General features: G+C 34.4%; 2 protein-coding genes and 1 pseudogene across 2 annotated transcripts; 2 read left to right on the top strand and 1 right to left on the bottom strand.

Moving 5' to 3' along the window:
• Positions 1–5,629: 5,629 nt before the first annotated feature.
• LOC107874471 (F-box/kelch-repeat protein At3g06240-like) lies at positions 5,630–6,271 on the top strand. The gene has a single exon (XM_016721251.2). The coding sequence runs from the start codon at positions 5,630–5,632 to the stop codon at positions 6,269–6,271; it is 642 nt and encodes a 213-aa protein (XP_016576737.2).
• Positions 6,272–16,327: 10,056 nt separating this feature from the next.
• LOC107873555 (F-box/kelch-repeat protein At3g23880) lies at positions 16,328–18,464 on the top strand. Its single transcript, XM_047413483.1, has 2 exons — positions 16,328–16,466; positions 17,111–18,464. The coding sequence occupies exon 2, from the start codon at positions 17,149–17,151 to the stop codon at positions 18,274–18,276; it is 1,128 nt and encodes a 375-aa protein (XP_047269439.1). The 5' UTR covers positions 16,328–16,466; positions 17,111–17,148; the 3' UTR covers positions 18,277–18,464.
• A 957-nt stretch (positions 18,465–19,421) lies between these two features.
• Positions 19,422–20,685, bottom strand: LOC107875146 (annotated as a pseudogene).
• Between the last annotated feature and the right edge of the window lie 2,863 nt (positions 20,686–23,548).

Consider the following 23,548-nt stretch of genomic DNA (forward strand, 5'->3'; position numbering starts at 1 on the left):
TGTTAGTAATATTTTAGATTTCCAGTATTAGTTGTTTAGACTTTTAAGTTAAGCACTTTCAGACTTTATATTCATCTAAAATCAGAGCAGTTAAGACAGAAATGCAGTATTTCAGCATTTCAGTAGATTTACATGCTTAAGTTACTTTCTTTATGAGTTTTAGAATTAGTAGCAAACTTAAAGGGTTAGCTTGGGAATACTTATAGTCCTGAGAACCGTGTGACACCTAGGGACACGTTTTTGGGGCGTTACACTAGGGGTGATAGTTCAACCAAATGAGATGTGGTTTGTTTTCTTTTAAAATCATTTCAGCAGAGCGTATCTTGTCGATAGCTTATGTTAGAGCTCTCAGTAGGCTAGGGTGATCTCATTTCGCCTTACTAATCACGGAGAAACTTCAAGTACATGCCAAGATCATATAAGCATACTTTTTAGGTGCTTAGCTACTCTTGCATGATTATCTCTGGATATTCTATTTCCTTTGTTTGGCCAACTTTATTTCTTTCGATTTTCTTATTGACATTGTTTTGTTGCATCCATCGTCTCCATGCTGGCTTTTGTCTTATACAGTAAGGGGGTGTTCTTTGAACTTTCTTCGTGTTGCCTATGTTCTCTAATCTCCTTTCTGATGTTGTTGCTGGTATAGTTTCATATTCCACGACCTGGGTGATCACCATCATATGGCCTTCTTTATTTTTGATTTCCAATAAGATTTCATTACCTCGGAGTTTGGTTAAGTCGATTCCTACCTTGATTTTTGCTGGCGTAGGTCTAGTTTGTGTGCTAGTGTCCTTATCGATAGCAAGAGGGGTATCTCTTGACTCCACAACACGGCGTAGAGCTTCCCAACCGTAGTAACTCCATGGTAGGTTAATCATAGTACGTAGGAAATAGTGCTAACATAATCAGGATATCAAACCATAATGTCTAACCATGAGATAATCATGTGTGATAAAATAACCGTAAGAGAAAGAAATCATAATCATATATATCTCGAATCTCAGTACCAATCCAATAATCAACCTGCCACAAATTAATAATAATAATAACAACAACAACAACAACAACACAACACAGTAACTGGCTAGCTCGAACAAATAATACCTACCAATTGTAGGGGGTGCGGATAACTTGGGTAACTTAAATAGATCTATTATAGCTCTAATGGATCTATTTTTATTTGTGCGTGGATATTTCTTAACTTCTCTAAACATTTTTATTTTTAATTTATTTATTTTAGTCTTATTAATGTTCATATCTTGGGGGGTGATTGGATGGTATTTGATTAAATGTTTTACTGTAATATTCTTTAGTTTTTCCTCTTAGTCTTTGCAATTCTTGTATATTATTTTAAAGGTATTCTAACTATTCTATATCCTTTGTTCTGAAATATTCAATTAAATTCTCTTTCATAAGTATTTCTGTTAATCTTATTTCTTCCATATCTTGTCTCCAATATTTTAAATACCCATAGTCTATCGGACTCCTTAACCCGGAAAGTCTAATCAACACACAACACACCACAATTAATTCTCATCAACTATACCTATGCAATCCCTCATAAGGCTGATAGATATAGACGCATACTGGTGATAGGCAATGCGCATGTTGTAACCCAATATGAATGCAAAAATTAATCCATACGACTATAACCGAACCAAGTACCTTACTGGAACCAGGGTATACGCCTCCTCCAGCTTGGCGGATTGCAAGGCAGGACCTACCATGACCTCTCTTCTTCGGCACGACAGCTCACGGACGAAGAGGCCCCTAGAGGGTTCGGGAGTACCCATATATACCGACCTGATTCCGATCCAGAATTTCCAATACTCATCATCATCATCAACCTATTTCGTCCAATACCGGAGAGATGTGAAGTTCCTATATGCCACATTAAGGTAGTCCTCAATGTTATCGAAATATAGAAGACATGATAGCTAGCTTAGCTACTATTACATTTCTTTTTTCAAAACTTTCTAAAAAATAATTTTCCTGAGTCGAGGGTCTTTGGAAACGTGATTTGATATATTTTCCTACATTTATATGTAACAAATGAACAATCTACTAATATAAGAGTACAAAAATATCGAGAGAAACAATTCTCCTCGTAATGAAGACTCTTCAATCATTGAAGTACTATGTTATTACAAACAAAAAATCGACACTAACTGCCTTTGAGAAAGTAATCCAATACATCGACTATAATGACGGGAATTGACGGTTTTAAGCATTTTAATATTAACTTATTTTTTATATTTTAGTGCTTTAGATAGTGGCAGTAAGTGGAGTATTACTCCATCAGTTGCAAATTCACTTTGTACCATTTATTTGCACGTTTGAAGACATGCAATTAGGGGTGTACAAACCGAATCGTTAAGTCAAATTGAACCGATGAATCAAATCAAACAAAAAAAATTGACTTATGGTTTGGTTTGATTGGTTTGGTATTGGCAAAAAAAAAAACCGATCATTCTTGATTTGATTTGGTATTAGAAAAAATAAAATCAAACCAAACTTAAACCGAACCGACGTAATACATATATAATTTTAATTTTTTATACGTAAAAAAATATTACTTATAATCTACTTTCTAATTACTTTTATTATTTTTTTATATTCAAAAAATAAATATATATTCTTGGGCCTTTAATTATAATATTTTTCCATGGAAAAAATACATAAAGTAGTATACTTAAGTATTAAATTATAAAAAATAACAACACTTTTATCAAATTACATTTTGTAGCATATGTATTTGTATGTATTTGTATTTTTGTAGCAACTGTTTGCAAAAATACAAAATACATATCGATCATAAGGGCGGTAAAAATCATATGTATTTGTATTTTTGTAGCAACAATTTGCGAAAATACAAAATACAACTTGCTATATTATGTAATTATGGAACTGTTGCTATAAAACTCATAATTAAGGGGATGAATATGCTATTTCTAAATTTTGCCCTTTTTCCATTAATAACAAATTAATACAAAGCCCAATATTAATATAAAAATCTAAAACTCTTTAATTGCTTCACTTTTTACATTTTACTTTTCAAGTTTTCAGAGAGTTCTCATTATTTTTTCATCGTACTTTCATCTTACTTTTCTGAAGTTGTGATTTAGGTTTGTTTCTCTTCTTTCTTTTTTTATGGAATTATGTTATAATTAATTACTTTATGGAGTTAAGTTTTTAATAAGTTGTCTCCAATTCTTCATTCTTTTGTATGCTCACATTTTATGTGAAGGAACCTTTCAGACAAACTACTGTGACTAGTGACTTAGAAATTGAACTACTTGGGTATCCACATAATATTACTTTGAGAGATAGTAGTTTAGATGACTTAGTAATTTGCCAACTTAATTTTTATTGGAACTACTCTATGACCATTGTTTTTTTTATCTTTTTAGTGAAAACATTTAATTTTTTTCTTCAATCACATTATAATTGTAAAAAACCCGAGAAAACCGAAAAACCAAAAAAATCGAAAAAACCCGACTAAAACCGAAATAAAAAACTGATTGTATATTGGTTTGATTTGGTTTATAGATTTAGAAAACCGACATTATTGATTTGGTTATATTTTAATAAAAAAACGAACCAACCCGACCTATGTACACCCCTACATGCAATATGTGCCTTTCACTGCCCAACCGTTGCTCCACAACATGCAGCCTCTTTACTCCCATTCATTTGTTTCATTAAACATCATAGTTAGTGGTGACAGAATATGGACATAAGTTTCATGTAACTTCTATCTTTATTCCTTCATTATCCTACACTTTATGATTTGTAACTCTTGTGACTTCTAAGTCATTGATATTTCATCTTTACAAACCCTTATTCATTTTATATTCATTGCATGAAAGACTTCGTCTCCTATAAATAGAGGTAGGATTGCATGGTTTTGGTATATACATACAAAAGAGAGTTCACAAAAAAGTTAATAAAAAAGAGATTTTATTAATTGAAGGAAGTGTTCTTTTTGTGAAGCTTTGAACTCAACTCTTCTCTAGAGTTGTTGAGTTATTGTGAAGGTTGTTATATCCTGGAGGGGACAAGTCAAGAAAATTACTATTGGACCGGTGAAACATTTGCTGCAATGGCTTGAATCTCCTTAAAAAGAGCGAGATATCCGCGCCTCAGCCGAAGAAGAAGATAGCTTTTTCTTTTTATTTTCTTCACTTGTAATTTTCAGCTATATTTTTATTGTAAGTTCACCAACAGGAATAAATTGCTTAAGGACACATATACAGCTCTTGGTCGCAAATTCTTTTAATTACAGATTCTGTTTTCTATTTATCAACAGTTAATTTCAAATTTCTGTGTTTACAGGTCTAAACACATGGTAATAACTGGAAAGATCCTCAATTTTTTTTTATTTTTACATTGTCACAATCATGTAATAGTATTTTACTATGTTTAAACATTAATCCATTTTTTAAAATTTTAATTTAAACATTTTTTTCGTTTAATTAATTGTAATAATTAAGCATTGCCGATTTTGATCTTTTAATAAATTTGAACAACCAAGTATAATTAATACCTTATCATACAAAAAGTGGGAAAATAAAAGGAAAAAATGAAATATCTTATCATATTAAAAGTAGGAAAAGATTAAAAAACTTTAAAAGGAGACATTCTAAGCATTTAAATCAAAGCAAATAGAGAAAAGTAATCTTTAAAGATGACTCAAAAGCCAAATCTTTTCAAAGGTATCGTTTTCTTTTGTATTATTCGTTTTAGCTCGCATACACCTCGACTATTAAGCTGAAAATTTGTACTATATAAAGAAGGTCAATTGTTTTTATATATGTATATGTTGTAGCTGTTGACTCTGGGGTCTTTGTATGTTTACTTTCTTTATATTTTGAATTTTCTTGACGAAAATCCTGGCTTCACAATAAATTTGAATTGCATGGGGGAGAGTTGTGAAGCATTCAAAGATAACAAAGCATATGGATGTTGACTATTCGCGTAACTTAAACTCTGCATACCAAGACTTAGATTGATGGACCTACAGGCGGAGCTAGGGAGATCTTAAAATTTACACTTATATCTTAAGTTAACTTTTTTATTCTTTTCCTTTATGTATTATGTAGATGTTGAGAAGGGGTCCTTGGAGTAACTGGTAAAGTTTCCGCCATGTGATCACTAGATTACTGGTTCAAGCCTTAGAAATAGCCTCTAGAAATGCAAGGTAAGGCTGCGTATAGTACACCTTTGTGGTGGGGCCCTTCCCCGGACCCTGCGTGTAGCGGGAGCTTTAGTGCACCGGGCTACCCTTTATATATATGTAGATGTTGAGTTCGCTTAGTTTCTTTGTATGTTTAGCCCTTGCTGAAAATCCTGGCTTCACCACTAGCTGCATAGCGCTAACCAAATTTTTGAATTGCAGGGAAGAGAGTTGTGAAGCGTTCAAAGAAGATGGGCGTTGATGGGACGATGGAAGTTCACTTACAAGAAGAAATAATTATGGATATTCCCAGTAGGCTACCGGTGCTGTCTCTTCTACGATTTAAATGTGTTTCGAAGTGTTGGATGACATTGATATCCGAGCCTTACTTTACATTGAAGCATCTTAATCATGCGAAGAATAACCAAAATTCCCAAAAAATTCTTGTTCTTCATGGTGAGTTTCCCTTGCATTGTTCTTCTTTATCATCGGCTTCTTTATCTTTGGCTCAACTGGCTGAGGATGTACGAAAACTTGATTGGCCTTCTAACCCGAGACCATGGAGGTTCAGAATGTATTGTTGTTGCGATGGCTTGGCTCTTATCAAGTTACGCAATTATCCTCGGTACGCGAGCCATACTTTTGCTATGGAACCCCTCCACAAGAGAATCAATAGTACTTCCTCGCACGGAGTTTTCACTGACAAAAGATTATTCTTGTGGACTGGGATATGACTCAACTAGTGATGACTATAAGATCCTTAAGATTGACGACGCAGCACATTGTGAAATTCTCGCTCTGAAAAGTGGTTCCTGGAGGAAAATTGATAAACGTCCTTCTGGTGTTTTCTCTGTGTTGTCTGATACGGAGGATTCTCTGGCATTTGTACAAGGCGCGTTTCATTGGCTTGATGCGTTACTGGAAAATCCGTTGATTTCATTTAGTATTTCAAATGAGGTGTACGGAGAGATACCATTGCCAGAAGGAATGTCCTTGGTTTTCAACATGGATTGCATAAATGGTGTTTCGGCATTGGGAGGAATGCTTTGTGTATATTCGACTCATATTATCGCGAGATCCACACATTCAAGTTAAGGATAATGAAAGACTACGATGTCAAGGAATCTTGGAATCGATTGTTTACTATACAAGGTACCGATCTTTATTCAATACCGAAATACAAGTTTTCAGATGGTGAAGTGTTAGTCCGTTGCAGAGATTTGAAATGTGGTTCTGTATTTAAGACATCGAAAGAATCTTCGCGCTTATGACCTCAATCTGTTTCGGAACGTATTCAGGATGGATTTATTTATACAGATTGTATGATCTCTCCAAAATTACTTGCTTAGTATTTAATCGTGTACAATCAAGACAATTTTCGAGGTAATCATATTACAACCTCTTTTTCATTGTAATGTCATAAATTCAACTTTGGAAGTAGTAGTATTCTTGTTCTTGAAATGTTACGTGCTTAAGTTGGCCCGAAATTATGGTTATTCAAACAACTGTCTAAGATTCGTGGGGATTCGTAAATTAGGATGTCAAATATGGAGATTCACGGAGTTGCCATAAACTTACGCTTCCATCTTGACGTATTGTAATGAAATCCAATGGAGACTCAAACGTATCAGGCATGCGCAGGTGAACATGCCATAGAGGACCGAATCCATGTACGTAGCAAAATACGAGAATGACCTGTGGCAAGGTATGGAAAGCCAACCCGATCAAATATAGTTGGTTTTCCACGAAATCTGTTTCAGTATAGTGTATGCTGTCAATAGCCCGAGGTAGATTACTCAACGGGCTAGGCGCCCACATTCACCTTGATAGTCTAAGATCATTTGTACATACAAACTTTTTTGGATCCATGTTGTACTAATAAAAACCGTAGTAAAAAAATACTAGTACATGATGTTTACACCAAACCAATAGACGAGTCACATTTATTTCAATACTAGTTTAGGTGTACGCGCCTTACGCGTGTAACTTACTTTATTGAATTCAAACAACACACTAAATAAGATAGTATTTGTTTAAATAATAAAGATGAATACAATAATTAAATTCAACATCTTTTGGAGAATTTACTTAATTTAACCTAACATTTATCAAAAAAAAACTTCAAAGCCGATCGACATTCATCTACCACCTGTAAACTGCAACAAAACAATACGATGATAGAGACATCAAAACAATATAATTAAATCTAACTTTTACACAAAATTTCTCAAAGCCGTTTGATACTCATCTACCACACGTAAACTATAACAAAATAATACGACAATAGAGATATTAAAATAATACAACTAAACTTTACCTTTATGCCAAAAAAATTCTCAAAACAGAGATCTAAAAACAATGCAATTAAACCTAACCTTTACCTAAAAAAAAATCTCAAAGCCAACTGTCATTCATCTACCACCTGTAAATTCATATACAACCTATAAACTACAACAAAATAATACAATAGTGATCACAAAGCTTAAGTTTTGATCAAAATAATTCTGTACAAAAAAGATATATATATACACACGCTGAATTTTATTATGTTAATAAAAATAGTGAAGAAGTTGAGAGTTAGAAAATTAATCATCCACTAATCCAGACATGCAACTGAATCAAGTAAAATGAGTATCAATCATATTTTTCCGATAAGTAAATGAGTTTCTTTTTTAGTTTAACGTGATTTCTATTTTAGGAGTATTTTTCTGTCCTATTTTAGAAGTATTTTTGTAATTGATCAATACAGAGAAAAATATTTATTGATTCTCCTTTCATATATTCAAGGAGTCTCATATATATAAGGATTCTAAACACCAACGTATCACGCCAACAATGCAACAAGAGTGATTCCATGCTCTAGTTTCGACCAAAGGCCCCTAGTTTCGGGTTTTCCCTCAAAGGAGAGAGGACTTGTGTTCCATGTCTTTCAAGACTAACAAAATATCATCAATAATTAGTGAATGAAATCCTAAAAGGTTCTATTTATAGCCATTACAAAAATAAAAGCTAAAATGTCCAAAATGCCCCTCTAGAGATAGGCGCCATTCAAGTGTAATGTAAGGGTTGTATTGTTATGTTCCAAGGCTCCTCTTTACACTTCAAGTGTGAGATTAAGGCCGGGTTGGTGTGTTTTAAGTCCTTCACTTGCGCACTCTACGTCTCGGTTCATTATGCTCTCACATACGTCCATCTTCGTGGTTGTACTTGTATCATCCTCCCCTTCTTGAAAAAGATTCGATCTCGAATCCATGCCTTGCAAAATCAAGAGAAGACAAACAATCACACATCCTTATGACATGAGGGTTAGGGTTAGCAAAATACACATATCAACATGCCATGCCGAGGTGGAACAAACTTGAAGTATAGCCACGGGTCCTTTGCTTTAAGCATGAAAAAATTAGTGCGAATGTTACAAAGGAAGTGCCCCGGACAAGCATCAAGACAAAAGGAAAATAGTCTACGAGTAATCCTTTCCCACCCTAAGATGGTACTGGGATCAAAGGGGTGGAGTAACTAAGGACTTAGGTTTCGGCCACTCTCACTTTCCCCTAAGGTGTTGCACTCAAAATTAGGCATACCCTCTATATCCGTATGGAAAATATCACGAGCACAAAGAGGGTAGAGAAAGGTGGAACATGAGTCAACTCCAACTATGGTGTCGTCATGCAAGTACTTACTAATTTCAAGTTCATTGTCATTAGTATGTTCAACATAGGAAACACATGAAGAAGGAGTAGATAACATTTCTAGACATGCAACACTTTCTCTTTCAAGAGAGTATTCCCTACATATATACAAACCATCATGGAAACCTAAGGAACCACAATTGAAACCGTCTTCACAAGGACAATCACAACTCGGGTTTTCTACACATTCTATTGGCAACTCACATACCAATGTAGACTAACCTTGGGTTTCACAAGGGTCAATTAGTTTGTGAAGAGGAATACTATCGTCACTTGGTAATAGAATCTTAGTCAAGTTATAAGTGCTAGCACTAGATGGACAAAAATCATTCTCACAAGGAGAATCAATTTCGTCATCTAAAGGATCAGCTAGTGCTTGCGTACCTACAACAAGAGTTTGGTCCTCATGTTACCTAACAATACCAAGAGTATCATAGAAGGAAAACTCAAGCACCTCTATTTTAGGCAAAACCGCATCTACACCCATTTGGCTACTATTAGCCATAACACAATATTCTAAGTTTATAGAAGTGTAGAGGATAGCATTTTTACCTTGAAGCTCACATAAGCTACGACCTTCCTCTTGACGTGTATACGGGTAGCACACTTGATTCCTTTGACCAACCCTACGATCTAACCTTTCATTTATCACAGCCAAATCTCGGGAGATAGTGTCAAGAAGAGCCAAAATGGCATTGGTGACATTGTTGTCCATGGGTTGAGAGGTTGAAACCGTGGGTTCCATTGTAATTGTACCTAAAATAAAACAAACTTACAAAACAAAAGGAAAAAAACAATTAGTTCACAAAATCCTCACCACACTCTCACACACTTTGATAGTCTCACACTTGGTTTCACAAGTGTTGCAAGTCGGCTTGTAGTTCGTGATGAGTCGAGGGGTGAGTCTACTCCTTGGTTGAAATAGATTTTCGTTTGAGTTGAATCAAAGAAAATTTATTTACGAACTTGAACCAACAAGATATAACGAATTCACAAAAGAGAAAAGCACACAACAAACGCTTAACAGGAATGAACAAACACCAAGACTAACTAACAATATAGTAGATGAGTACTAGTTTGCCAATTAGTATTCGAACCAACAAAATTGAAACTAAGGACCGACAAAATTAAAACTAAGGAACAACAAATGGAAACAACGAAATCTGAAATTTGAGCCAAAACTTGATGCGTGAACAGTAACTTGATGATGTGGCAGCCACATATTGGTTGTGGTCTTTCTAACGAATTGTTATTCTCAAATGTTCATGTCTTGGTCAAAAATTTAATTTGGATTGGTGGAATTTTATTTTAGGAGGGAAAAATAAGTCTTGGAGCCTTTTTCGATTTTCAAGACTTGACTTTTTCTTGTACTTCTCCTTAAAACATAGTTCCTTAAATCATTGAAAAGAGTTGGAAAGTGGTTGAGACTTGATTGATAGGTCTTTGTTGGTTGTAGTGTCTTTCAAGATTAACAAATAATACACCCTTTTCCTTCAACTTTTTGGATTTAGCATTCACTTTATCTTCAACAATATATGAAGGATATTAAGAACATCAAGAATACAATAACAACACCAAGAACTACAATAATAATCTCCAAGAACACCAACAAATTTCACACAGCCAACCCCACAACAAAAATGTCTCACACGGCCAAGACTACAACACTTCAACAAAATGTTCTTAGGCCGCCAATTTATAACAACATTCACTTCCAAGCTTAAGAACAACTTCAACATCCACAACAATCAACAATGTCACCAATACACGGCCAAAAGTGAAGCCGCAACAACAATGCCAATATAATCGGCCAAGTTATGTTCACAATAACAAGATCAACATTTCAAGATCAAATTTAGATTTAGACTCAAGAGTGTTAGAGATAAAGAAAAATAACACTAGAAACAAAAAAAAAAAAGGTAAAAATCTCGACCAAGACACAATAGTAACACAATTTCGGCCAAGAACACAAACACGGACAGATTTGCTTCTTTTTTATTTTTCAGTTTTCTAACACTTTTTTTTTATTTTTCTAACAGGAAAGCCCAAGATTGATCTTGTAGGAACAAGATCAAGTCATGATCTGATACCAAATGATACAAGAACAACAAGGAAGACACGAATATACACTCCAAACAGTCCACAAAATCACAACAACCCGTGGACCAAATGGAGACCACACTCGAATTCAAGAATACAATGTAAGAATGACAATATATCTAGGTGTTTGATACCTTTTTGCATCCAACCCAAACTAAGTTAACAACAATAAGATGATGAACACAAGATGAACAACAATATTATAAGAACAACAAACACACGGCTACAAGAACATAAGAATAACACTACACGATTGCAATGAAACAAAAAGGATAGATAGTTAGATAAGTGATGGTATAATCTTAAGAACCCAAGAATTTAGTGGACTCTTGGACCCTTAACACTACACACAACAAACACCTAACTCCTACATCGACACAAGAGGAACTTTACCTCCTCTAAACACCAACGTACCACGGCAACAATGCAACAAGAGCGATTTCACACTCTTGTTTCAGCCAAAAGCCCCTAGTTTCAAGTTTTCCCTCAAAGGAGAGAGGACTTGTGTTCCATGTTTTTCAAGACTTACAAAATATCATCAATAATTAGTGAATGAAACCCTAAAAGGTTCTATTTATATCTATTACAAATAGAAGCTAAAATGTCCAAAATGCCCCTCTAGAGATAGGCACCCTTCAAGTGTAATGTAGGGGTTGTCTTGTTGTGTTCCAAGGCTCCGCTTTACACTTCAAGTGTGAGATTAAGGTCGGGTTGATTTTTTTTAAGTCCATCACTTGCACACTCCAAGTCTCGAGTTCATTACGCTCTCTCATACGTCCATCTTCGTGGTCGTACTTGTATCAGAGCCTTACTTTACAATGAAGCATCTCAATCACGCCAAGCATAATCAAAATCCTCAAAAATTTCTTGTTAGCCAGACGTACCCTCATAAGGAGGAGTTTTCATTGTATTGTTCTTCTTTATCATCAGTTCAACGCGTTGAGGAAGTACAAAAACTTGATTATCCTTCAAGCGGTAAACCATGGCGTTACACATTATGTTGTTGTTATGATAGCTTGGCGCTTATCGGGGTTTATAACAATCCTGATAAAAACCTTCTACTTTTGCTATGGAACCCATCCATAAGAAAATCAATAGTAATTCCGGATCCAATTTCTCCACCGGAGTTATGTTGCACTTGGGGATTGGGATATGACGCAGTTAGTGACGACTTTAAGATCCTTAAGATTGATCTAAAGTTTTGCAGTGAAATTCTCGCGTTGAAAAGTGGCTCCTAGAGGTTAACGAATAAATATCCTACCGACATTCTCCCTGAATTATTATGCACCGACTCTTTGGTATTTGTGCATGGAGCATTTCATTGGATCGATGATATAACAAGATTTACAGTGACTGCATTGAGTATTTCAAGTGAGGTGTACACAGAGATACTGATGCCAGAGCAAATGCTCTCGATTTATAACCACACGTGGGGTGTTTCAGATTTGACAAGAAAAGCTTTGTGCTTATGCTCATTATGCGTCTCAAACGGAGAACACTTTTAAATTTTGGGTAATGAAAGACTATGACGTTACAGAATCTTGGACTGGATTGTTTACTATTAGGTTTTCGGATGGTGAATTGCTACTTTGCTGCAAAGATTTGGGTCTTCGTGCTGTCTTTAGGACATCCAAAGGACCACTTGGATTACGTCCTCAATCTAATTTCTCTCAAACAGGTTTTGTTTATACAGAAAGTTTGTTCTTCCCAAAATTAGTTCGTTAGTATTTGCTTATGCACGAACAAGTCAGTTTTCTTTTTAATTTACTTCTACGGTAATCATGTTGCAACCTCTCATCAAGGTTTCTCTTATCAAGGTTTGTAATTTATTCTGATTGTAAGCATCTCATACTTTTGCTATGGAATCCCTCCGCAAGAGAATCAACAGTACTACCGGATCCAAAATTTTCATCGCAGAAAATTTATACTTGCGGATTGGGATATGGCTCAACTATTGATGACTATAACATCCTCAAGATTGCTTATAGCTTATCATTGCTTATATCGCGGATTGAGCATTGAGAAACTGTAACTTATCATTTCTTATATTGGAAGAGTGACTGAGGGTCTGGCCTGAATACTATGGTTATTCAAGAAACTGTCTAAGACTCATTGGAATCATATTACTATATTGAGTGGTATCGACTTAGATATTGCTGGATGTATCTTGTTCCATATGTCAAAGAACAGCGATTGAATGAAGTATCTACATGTTGAATTAGTGCGTGTTTGGATTAGCTTATAAGTTGGTCAAAACAACTTATAAGCTATTTTTTGCTTAAAATGGTGTTTGGCAATATTTATAATAGCTGAAAAAAAGTTGATTTTGGCTTTTTTTTAAGTCAAAAACAAGAAGCAGCAAATAGCAGCTTTTTTTTGAAAAACTTATAATCTATTTAAGTTGACCATTTAAATTATCTTTGTGTCCCTTACAATTATTACTTATTCCTATTTTACCCTTGTAACTCTAATTCTCTTTCACTAGTCATTTGCACTTTTGCTTCAAATTCACGGTAATTTTTAATTGTTGACCCTTAAAACAATAATTTTTTCTTCCGATATAAATTTATATTTTTACTTTCATAAATTGTGCGCAACTCATACATACCGCTAAATGTAAATTTGATTTTTAAGGTTAAAAATTAAAGATCGGCTCATTTGAAGAGTAAAGTGTGCCATTAAATGTAAACATTAATGATTAGACATTTAGACAGAATTATAATAAGATTTTATTTAGTACCCTGAGAAAGTGACAAAACTATATGAACTCCTAATTGCTCTCAACTGATTCATTTGACTGTAATCTACAGTTTTTCTCCAAAAATGAGGTATTTAATTTAAACAAAATTTAATTGTCTGCAATTTTTTTCTCACTATTTAATGAGTTATATTGCTTAAGAAAATTGAAAATCTTGAAAAAAAATTATGTGCAGTCGTCAACCAGAAGTTCTATGGGCACAAAGATCAGAAAAGGTGTACTTGACAATATCATTGCCTGCTGCTAAAGATGTGTCATTGAAGTGTGAACCAGATGGTGTTTTTAATTTCTCTGCTGTTGGTGTGAATGGAGATTCTTTCTCAGTCACTGTCCAGATTTTTGGGAATATTTCACCTGAGGTTTGATGCTGTTTTTCTTGCTATTTTTGGGTAAAGTTTTGATTTTTCTTTGTGGGGTTTGGTTTTTCTTATTGGATATAGCTAATTTGTGGAGTTTGATGATGTTTGCCTAACAAAATTGGGGAGTTTGATGATGTTTGCCTAACAAAATTGGGGAGTTTGATGCTGTTTACATAGCAAATTTGTGGAGTTTGATGATGTTTTTCTTATTTTGTATTTATGACGAACTTAACTCAAGCCGTATCTTTTTGTATGAAACTATTTATCTATTAATGTAATTATAATGATTAGTAACATATATATTTTGCTTAATGATAAACTTGACACATATATTAATATTATCCTCGAAGGTTAAAAGCAACAAGTCCCGTTTAATAAGAAAATGAAAGTGTCGTAAATTACACCTTAATGATACGAAATCTTAACGTAACCATAAAGAAACAAATAATCTTTTAATATATAACTATCTTTTTCAAATATAAGCATTTAACACTTAAACTCTTAAAAAAAATATTTTTTTAGCGCACAAATTAATAGTCATTCATGAAAATACTTTTTTTTAATATATATATATTAAAATATATATTAATTTTAATTTGAATCAATTTAGCAATAAAAATTAATAATAATCAACTCTATATATTATTAACAGCTATAAGGGTATTTCAGTCATTTTGACAAAAGAAAAGTGCTTAAAAGCATTATTTATCAAACAAATCAATAATTTTTTTTCAGTTTCAGCACTTTTATTCAAACACTTAACTGTTTATTTTTAAAATAAGTTTAGCACTTTTAAAGAACTTTTTTTCAGCCGTTTTTTTTTTAGCTTATCCAAACATGATCTTAATCAATTTGTATCAGTTCCATTTAAGTTCTATGTAGTAAAGTTTCTTAGTTTAGATGGCAAAGCATATGGATGGAGAAAGTATGCCTATTGTCCCCCAAAGTGACCGATCTTTAATTTTTGTCCCTCAAATGTCTCGACTTGAATTTTTGTCCCGCCTAAATAAGTTTTAACTTTTGCTTAAGGTAGAATTTCTAGTCAATTGTGAGGTTCATTATCTCGAAATGTAATAAACGCTTATTTTATGGATAGGAGTTAGAATGTCTGTCTTATGACAACATATTTAAGTTCTAACTTTTACCGGTAAGACAACTTTTGGTCAATTGTGTAGGTTCATTGTCTTGAAATGTTATTAATATCTATTATATGAGCAAGAGTTAGAATGTCTGCTTTATAGATAAAATTTAATAAGTGGTGTCAAAAAATCAAGTTCACCCTAATGAAGACCAATTTTGTTATACTTTTTTATTAGTATAAATAACATAAATACCAACTCTTTTGGAAATAATTACACTCTCTTTCACTTTTTTAATTACTTCACTCTCTCTCCCTATTAATATATATAACATAGTCGACATATACATAGCATTCTGTGTATATGTTGGGATTTTTGTAATATGTTTAGGGAGTTGGAATATTTGATAATATTGAAAACATAAGTTGTGTATTTATATAATTTTTAGTTTTTAAGCTATAAAATATCAAGATCAGCCCATGTTAAGACCACAAAAATGTAGATTCTCATATCTTATACTTTTCTGTTCTTGGTAGTCTTTGGCTTGACAAAATATTTAAAAGAAAAAAGAATATTTTTGAAATTTGTGATCAAACAATCCTCAGATATTTATGTGGGTATAAATTATTTTATTAAAAGTAAAAGCGAAATTTTAAAGTTAAATTATTTCTAATTACAGTCAGGCAGTTTTTTTTATTTTTTTTGGAACAAGGCAAAAAGAAAGGATGCCACATAAAATGGATCGGATGAAGTACATGTATTAGTTATATGAGTTTTTAAATTGCAAATCAAACACCATGTTAATTTTATAGATAAATAATATACCTTCTAACTAGCTATCAAACGTGATATTACTATGCAGTATTTAATACTCGTATAACTCACCTCCAAACTAGCTCCCAAATAGGTCCTTGTACTCCATCTAGTCCGATTTATATGACACACTTTCTTTTTAGTTTGTTAAAAAAAATATCATTGTTCTAGGGAATAATTTAACTTTTAAATTATCTTTTTACCCTTAATACAATAATTTATATGGTTATACAAATTTCAAACTTCTATCTAGTCAAAGGATATTACATAAATTAAAATGAACGGGAAAATGCAGTATATTTTAACCTATTCACTCAAACAAAATTAAAAAAGAAAAGGGAAATAATTTTATCATATAAAAAGTAGAAAAACATAAGAAAATAGTAGAGAAACCTTAACCACAAAGCAAAGAGAGAAAGAGATAAATATTTTCAAAGCCCAAAAAATGAAGGAATCAATACCCTCTTAATTACCAGCCAAATCTTTGCAAAGGTATATGTTGCATTTCTCTCTATTTTCTGCTTTATTTTTGTGTATATCTAAGTCAGCTTTTATACGCCTCGATTATTTTGTAGAGTTTCTACTGTATATCTAACTTAAATTCTTCATACATGGGGCGGAGCTAGAGTATTAGTTACGGATATGGTGAAACAAGTATATATATATATATATATATCTTATATTTGTGTTAAAAAAACAGTCATTTATAATGTGTACTCGTTCAATTTGTTTATGCTGCTTTCCTATTTCATCAAATCTTTAATTTAAACTTTTCACATGCCTCACATGTTTTAAGACCACAAAATTAAAAGATATTTTGATTATATTCTATATATCTTTTGTTTTGTTTGTCTATTGTACGCAGCCTTACCGTGCGTTGCATGACAATAAATTTACCAGTTACTCCAAGGCTTCGATTTAGTTTAAGACGGCAAGATTCAAAAGTCTATCCCAAGTCAAATCGGACAAACAAATTGAAACGGAGGAAGTAGTAAATGTTCTAGAGCCCAATAAGCTGTCTTTTCTAGAATGTAAAACTCATAAACTCAAAATTCGAGATTCGTTTTTGTCAGCATAATGTAACTTAGGCATGTGGAACAAAAATGTTTTGCCTTAACTGCAATATTTAATTGCAGGGAAGAGAGTTGTGAAGCATTTAGAGAAAATAAAGCAGATGGATTTACAAGAAGAAATAATTATGGACATCCTCAGTAGGCTACCTGTGCGGTCTCTTCTTCGATTCAAATGTGTTTCAAAGTTTTGGATGTCATTGATCTCGCAGTCTTACTTTACGACGAAGCATTTCAATCATGCCAAAAATAACCAAAGTTTCCAAAAAATGCTTCTTCTGAACAAAGAGTTTTCATTCCATTGTTCTTCCTTATCGTCGGTTCAACTGTTTGAGGATGTACAAAGACTTGATAGGCCATGTAGTGGTAAACTATGGGGTTGGAAAATACATTGTTGTTACGATGGCTTGGCTCTTATAGGGGTTCGTAATTATCCTGATAAAGACTTCATACTTTTGCTATGGAACCCATCTACAAGAGAATCAGTAGTACTTCCCAATCCAAAATTTTCACAGGAGGTCCCTTGTACTTGGGGTTTGGGATATGACTTGACTAGTGATGACTATAAGATCCTCAAGATCGATGGTAAAGAACGTAATGAAATTCTTGCGCTGAAAAGTGGCTCCTGGAGAAAGATTGATGATCATCCTACTGGCGATAACTCTGTGTTATCTGATATGGATTATTTGGCATTTCGACATGGAGCATTAGATTGCGTTGATACGTCATCTAATATGGGCTATTTGGCATTTGTACGTGGAGCATTTCATTGGATTGATTCGTTACTGAATCATTCTATGGTTACGTTTAGTATTTCAGATGAGGTGTATGGGGAGATACCGTTGCCAGTGGGACTGGATTTGGTTTTTGACATAATGCATAGCAAACAAGGTGTTTCGGTATTGGAAGGCGTGCTTTGTGTTTATTCTACTCGTATTGATCACGGGAAGTACACTTTTAAGTTATGGGTAATGAATGACTATGGTGTCAAAGAATCGTGGAACCAGTTGTTTACTATACAAAGTACCGATCTTTATTCAATCACCCCGAAATACATGTTTTCAGATGGTGACGTGTTACTCCGTTGCAGCCAGTTGAAACGTAGTGGTTCTGTATTTAAGACATCGAATGAATCATCTGGCGTATGGCCTCAATCTGATTTGGAATGTATTCAGGATGGTTTCGTTTATACTGAAAGTTTGACCTCTCCAAAATTGCTTACTTGGTATTGAGAAGCTATTTTATGTGCTGAAGTTGGCCTCAACATCACGATTATTCTATAAACTCTGTAATGAATTAGATTTTGTTATTTCCGGGATTGACCGTATGCTGGATTGATCTTGTTCGTTATGTAAAAAGAACAGTGGTTGTATGAACTATCTACATAGTTGAATTAATCAATTTGTATCAGTTCCATTGATTTTTTGTAGAGTAAGTTTTTTTTCGTTTAGATAGCAAAGCATATGGATGGATCTAGTACCCTCCATGTATATATATGTACACACTTGACCACTGCCGGGAAGTCAGCACTTCAACTTTGAGTATGTTCATGTAGACACCTCAACTCGTCTCTACTGTGTCAGTTGGGCACTCTAACTTACAAAATGATCATCTAGACACCTCCAAAATTTATGTGTCATGTCAGCATTGGGGTGTCTACGAGACAATGAGGACGAATTGGAGTGTTCAATCGCTAGTTGAGACCAAGTTGAGGTGTCTAGATGTGCACTCTCATAGTTGGAGTGCTTACTTGTCGACCGATGTCAAGTTTGAGTATCTGTTTATGTATTATACCTTTTCTCACTGGAGGTCTTAGACATGTCAAACTTCTGAAACAAGTTAGGAATCTAGAATGACTTCACTGACTGACTACCGAGCAAGAAAGACACTTTATGCAGCATTTCAGAATGACTTCATTGACTGGCCACTGAGCAAGAAAGACACTTTACGTGGCATTTCAGGTTGGCAAGCCAAGATAAAGAAAGCACCTGGCCGTATTTGTAAAACCTTCCCGCTAACTTAGATGGAGAAATAAGTAAGCAAGACGTTCTACCATGGTTTTCTTATTTCAAATTACACTGAATTGTGCCTTCAACCAAGCCTTTCTGTTCCAAAATCGAGAAAGACCACTCCGAAATGTAGTAAAAGGAGAAGTAGGGTAATTCAACAAGATGCTGCATAATTCACTCCCCCTCCACATTGTGGAATTTTTAAAGCAACAACCTAGAAAAGCAAGTATAACAAAATATAATTTCAAAAAACAGTTTACCAGAAATTTTTCAACAGCCATAACTGTCAAATACATCAACAGTTCACACCTTTATTTAAAGTGACCAAATATACATCCATGACAAGTTTAAGAGGCCATATGTAAACCAAAAGAATCAAAAAGAGGTACAAAGTGAATAGCATTAATAGGTACATCAATGCTATGGTACATTCTTCACCATGTAAATGAAGGGAGCACATATGTAGGATATGCATTGTTTTTCAAGGCAAGAGCATATACAGAATTATCATCCACGGCCTCTCCAAATTTGCTAAGTCCAAGTTCAGTGGCATGGACACCGACTGTGATAAATGCTGATGCAATTCCAACTGCATTTGCTCCTTTGATATCGTGGTGGAGGGAGTACCCTACGGCAATACAATCTGAGGCATCGACAGCAGCCATTTCCATAGCGGACTTGTATATTATCTTATCAGGTTTGCCCATCCATTTTACTTCACCGCCAAGTTTTTCATACGTAGCTGCTAGTGCTCCAGGCATAACGCGCAGAGCCCAAGCTTCAACAGTTACAAAATCAGGATTTGCTACCACCATCGGGATTTTCTTAGCAGCACACTGATCTAGTATCTTCTCAAGTTCATCAAGATTCATGAGAAGTGCAGCACCAGAAGAAAGCCCCAACGCTTCTGTTCCGTGGGCCAAAATAAAATCAGCTTCCTCAACACTTTCCACAACTTGTAGTCCGAGCCCCTCAAGAGATATAGCACCCCTGTCACTCCAAGTCATGTGAATACACGATCTTCCTAGAGAAGCAAACCAAGCGTCGTCTCTCCTTTGAAGATACTGATGCGTTAATTCCCCTTCTCGTGATGACACCAGTAAAGAGTGATGGATCAAATCCAAGGCTCCTCATTTTTTCCATGGTTATCGATGCTCTTCTTGAAGAATTACTAATGATTATCAACTTTGCACCACAAGTTGCCAACTTTTCCAAGGCCGAAATGGCACCAGGATAATAAGGTTGTTTCCCATCATGAAGCACGCCAAACTGATCTAGAAACCATGCCTTGAATCGACGACTTTCAGCTAGATGTTGAATTCCACTCAAAGTTTGAAACTTCAGCTCGTTCGGGCTTGATGATTGAACTGAAAAGCATCTTCCAATCATGGTTAAACTTTTCTGATCTTTGCTTTCGCTTATCACGTGTTATCTAAATGCACAAAGTCGATTCCATTATCATTAACAAAATTCGCGCTCGTGTTTCAAACTTCCCTTCCCAGAAACAAGTCAGATGGTTACAGGAAAGTAAAGAAACAGTCATATTACATGAAGGTACTCAAAAGTATAATAGAAGGATTCAACATAGAGAGTGCACATGATTTTCCAGTCTTTTCTGAGGTAACCAAACTCTATTCTGATATAGCACAAATATTATTCATGAACCAACTTAATAACATAGTATTGGACAATTTTCAAACCAACGATAGAAGGAGAAGAACGTAAAAAACTCCCGCTCAACAAAATAGATGTAGCATTCTAACGACGACACACATACCCGTGTAATCCCACAAGTGGAGTCTGGGGAGGAAGCAGACCTTCTCTCTACCTTGGGAGGTAGAGGTTGTTTCTAATAGATATAGCATTCTAACAAATTGGGGAAAGGGCCGACTACAAGGGTCAATTGTATGTGGTTTTATCCTGCATTACTGCAAGACAGCCCAGTTCACTAAGCTCCTATTATGCACGGGGTTTGGGGAAAGAGACGACCACAAAGGTCTGTGTTTAAGATATCCAAAGAATCATCTGGCGTCTGGCCTCAATCTGATTTGGAATGTATTCAGAATGGTTTCGTTTACACAGAAAGCTTGATCTCTCCAAAGTTGCTTACTTGGTATTGAGAAACTATTGTAACTTATATCACCGCTTATATTTGAGGAGTGATGGGCCTCAACATCACGATTTTTCTGTAAACTCTGTAACGAGTTAGATTTTATTATTTTCAGTGATTGACCGTATGCTGGATATATCTTGTTCTTTATGTGAAAAAACAATGATAAAATGGCACCTGAAACTAAAATAATACCATAAAAATAGCACTCACAATTAAATACCCACAAAATAGCCACTATCAGTAGAAGCAGTGTACCATTTTCACAATTACCGCTTTATAAAATTCTCCTTCCTCTTCAATCCACTCCATTTTCTTCACTCTCTCAAATGGTCTAACTTACAAAATACACTCACAAACTACTAAATCCAAAACATGGAGAACTACGCCTACACTTCTTCCCCCCGAATCCGGTGACTCTTCTCCCCGTTCTCGTGAAATTGATTTCAAAAATACCGCAGCATTGGAAGACTCCAATCAAATCCCTAATTATAAGGTCTAATTTATGTGTAGTTATGGTAGCAAGATTCATCCTAGACCACATGATAATCAGCTCGCTTACATTGAAGATTTGTCTTTCATCATTTTCTCGCTTGCTTTTTCATTCGATAGACTCAATTTTTCCATCATTTTTAACAAAAACCTCAAAATCAAACAAAGGATTTCGAAGCAGAGTAAGAATTTTTAGGTAGATTCCAATGAGTGTTACTTTGTAGATGAAAAATGATTTTGGCGAGTGTTATTGCGAATTCTAGTAGTGGTTCACTATACCGTTTCCTTCAATGTGAGTAGTGGTTCACTTAGCCGTAAAGATCCGTTCTGCCATAAGTACCTTCATATTCCGCTGAGTTGGATTCGACAATCGGTTTGAGTCGGTGATTATAAAACTTCCTTTTATCGATCTTGATTCGCGTATAAATTCTGGAACTATTCGCGTATAAATTCTAGAACTATGTACCTAGCTGAATTAGAGAGGCCCGAAGTCCCACGGTATTATAGAATTATGTTAGGTACCATATGAATAGGCTAGAGAAAACCTCTGTATAGCTTCTTTGATTTCTCGATAAAGAGCAATATAACCAACAGTGGTTCGAATGTATATAAAAAGGATTTGTTTTTTTAGACTTCTTACTATTAGATAGAGCTTCACTTCCTTAAGTCAGTTTAATAAAGGTAAATAGTTAAGCAAGCAAAAAACCTGCACTTCTTAAGTCATTCCACTAAAATATTTTTTATTATTTTTGCTTTTTCAGTTTTTATTTGAAACCTTTGGCTGTTACGGTAGAAAAATGTAACCAAAGAAAGATTTGTTGGTATTAAATTATAAAGTAAAAATATACTTATTGTTTCTATTTTTTTAAAATTGTTATTTTTCTTAGCTGGACGGTTAATAGAAAATAGCTATTGTATATGCTTGTAAAGACTATATGGATATATGGACACTACATTTGCATGCATAGATTCCCCTTCTATCTTATTATAGAAGTGTATTAATGTGGTATAAAAGAGTATCTATTGGGTATATGGTCCCCTCTTTCTTTTTTAAAAAGTGTATCAACATAATATAAAAGTGTATCAATGTGATATAAAGTGTATCTATTTAATATAAAGAGTTAATACATAAAAATGACCCTAAACTTGATATCAAATTATAACTTTGACCTTAAACTTTGATAGTGCACAAATAGGACCTTTAACTATTCAAAATCTAAACAAATATGACCTCCGATTTTGCAACCCCATGCATGAGTCTCACTCGCGCCTACGCGGAAAGGTAATCCAATCACACGGTGCCACGTCGTTAAAAGGGTTGACTTGGAGAAAGGTCATATCTGTGCAATTTTGAATAGTTAAAGGTCATATTTGTGCACTGTCAAAGTTTAAGGTCATATTTATGTATTATGCCCTTAGATTTTAAGCTGGATGCACCCAGTTTTACGTGTTGAACACGCGTTTTGCCACGTAGGATTGGAGGTCATATTTGTGCAGTTTGAATAGTTAAAGGTCATATTTGTGCACTGTCAAAATTTAAGGTTAAAGTTGTAATTTGGTGTCAAGTTTAGGGTCATTTTTATGTATTAACTCTAATATAAAAGAGTATCAATTGGATATATGAACATTGCATATGCATAGATTCTCTTTCTATCTTGTTATAAAAGTGTATCAATTGGGTATAGGATCACCTCTTTTTTTTCAAAAAAGTGTATCAATCTAGTATAAAAGTGTATCAATATGGTATAAAAGTGTGTCAACTGGGAATAGAAACTGCATGTGGCCGACTGGGCAAATGGCTAAAAGAGGGAAATAAATTTAGCCGATAGGCTAAAGTTATCCACCTTTTCAACCGTGAGCCACTTTTTTTTTTTAAAATGGTCAACCCATGTC

This window comes from Capsicum annuum, chromosome 6 (assembly GCF_002878395.1).
Source record: "Capsicum annuum cultivar UCD-10X-F1 chromosome 6, UCD10Xv1.1, whole genome shotgun sequence".
NCBI classification, from domain to species: Eukaryota; Viridiplantae; Streptophyta; class Magnoliopsida; order Solanales; family Solanaceae; genus Capsicum; species Capsicum annuum.

Excerpts from the sequence above, each read along its gene's own strand:
- LOC107874471 (XM_016721251.2), top strand. The coding sequence starts at position 5,630 with ATGGTGAGTTTCCCTTGCATTGTTCTTCTTTATCATCGGCTTCTTTAT.
- LOC107873555 (XM_047413483.1), top strand. The coding sequence starts at position 17,149 with ATGGATTTACAAGAAGAAATAATTATGGACATCCTCAGTAGGCTACCT.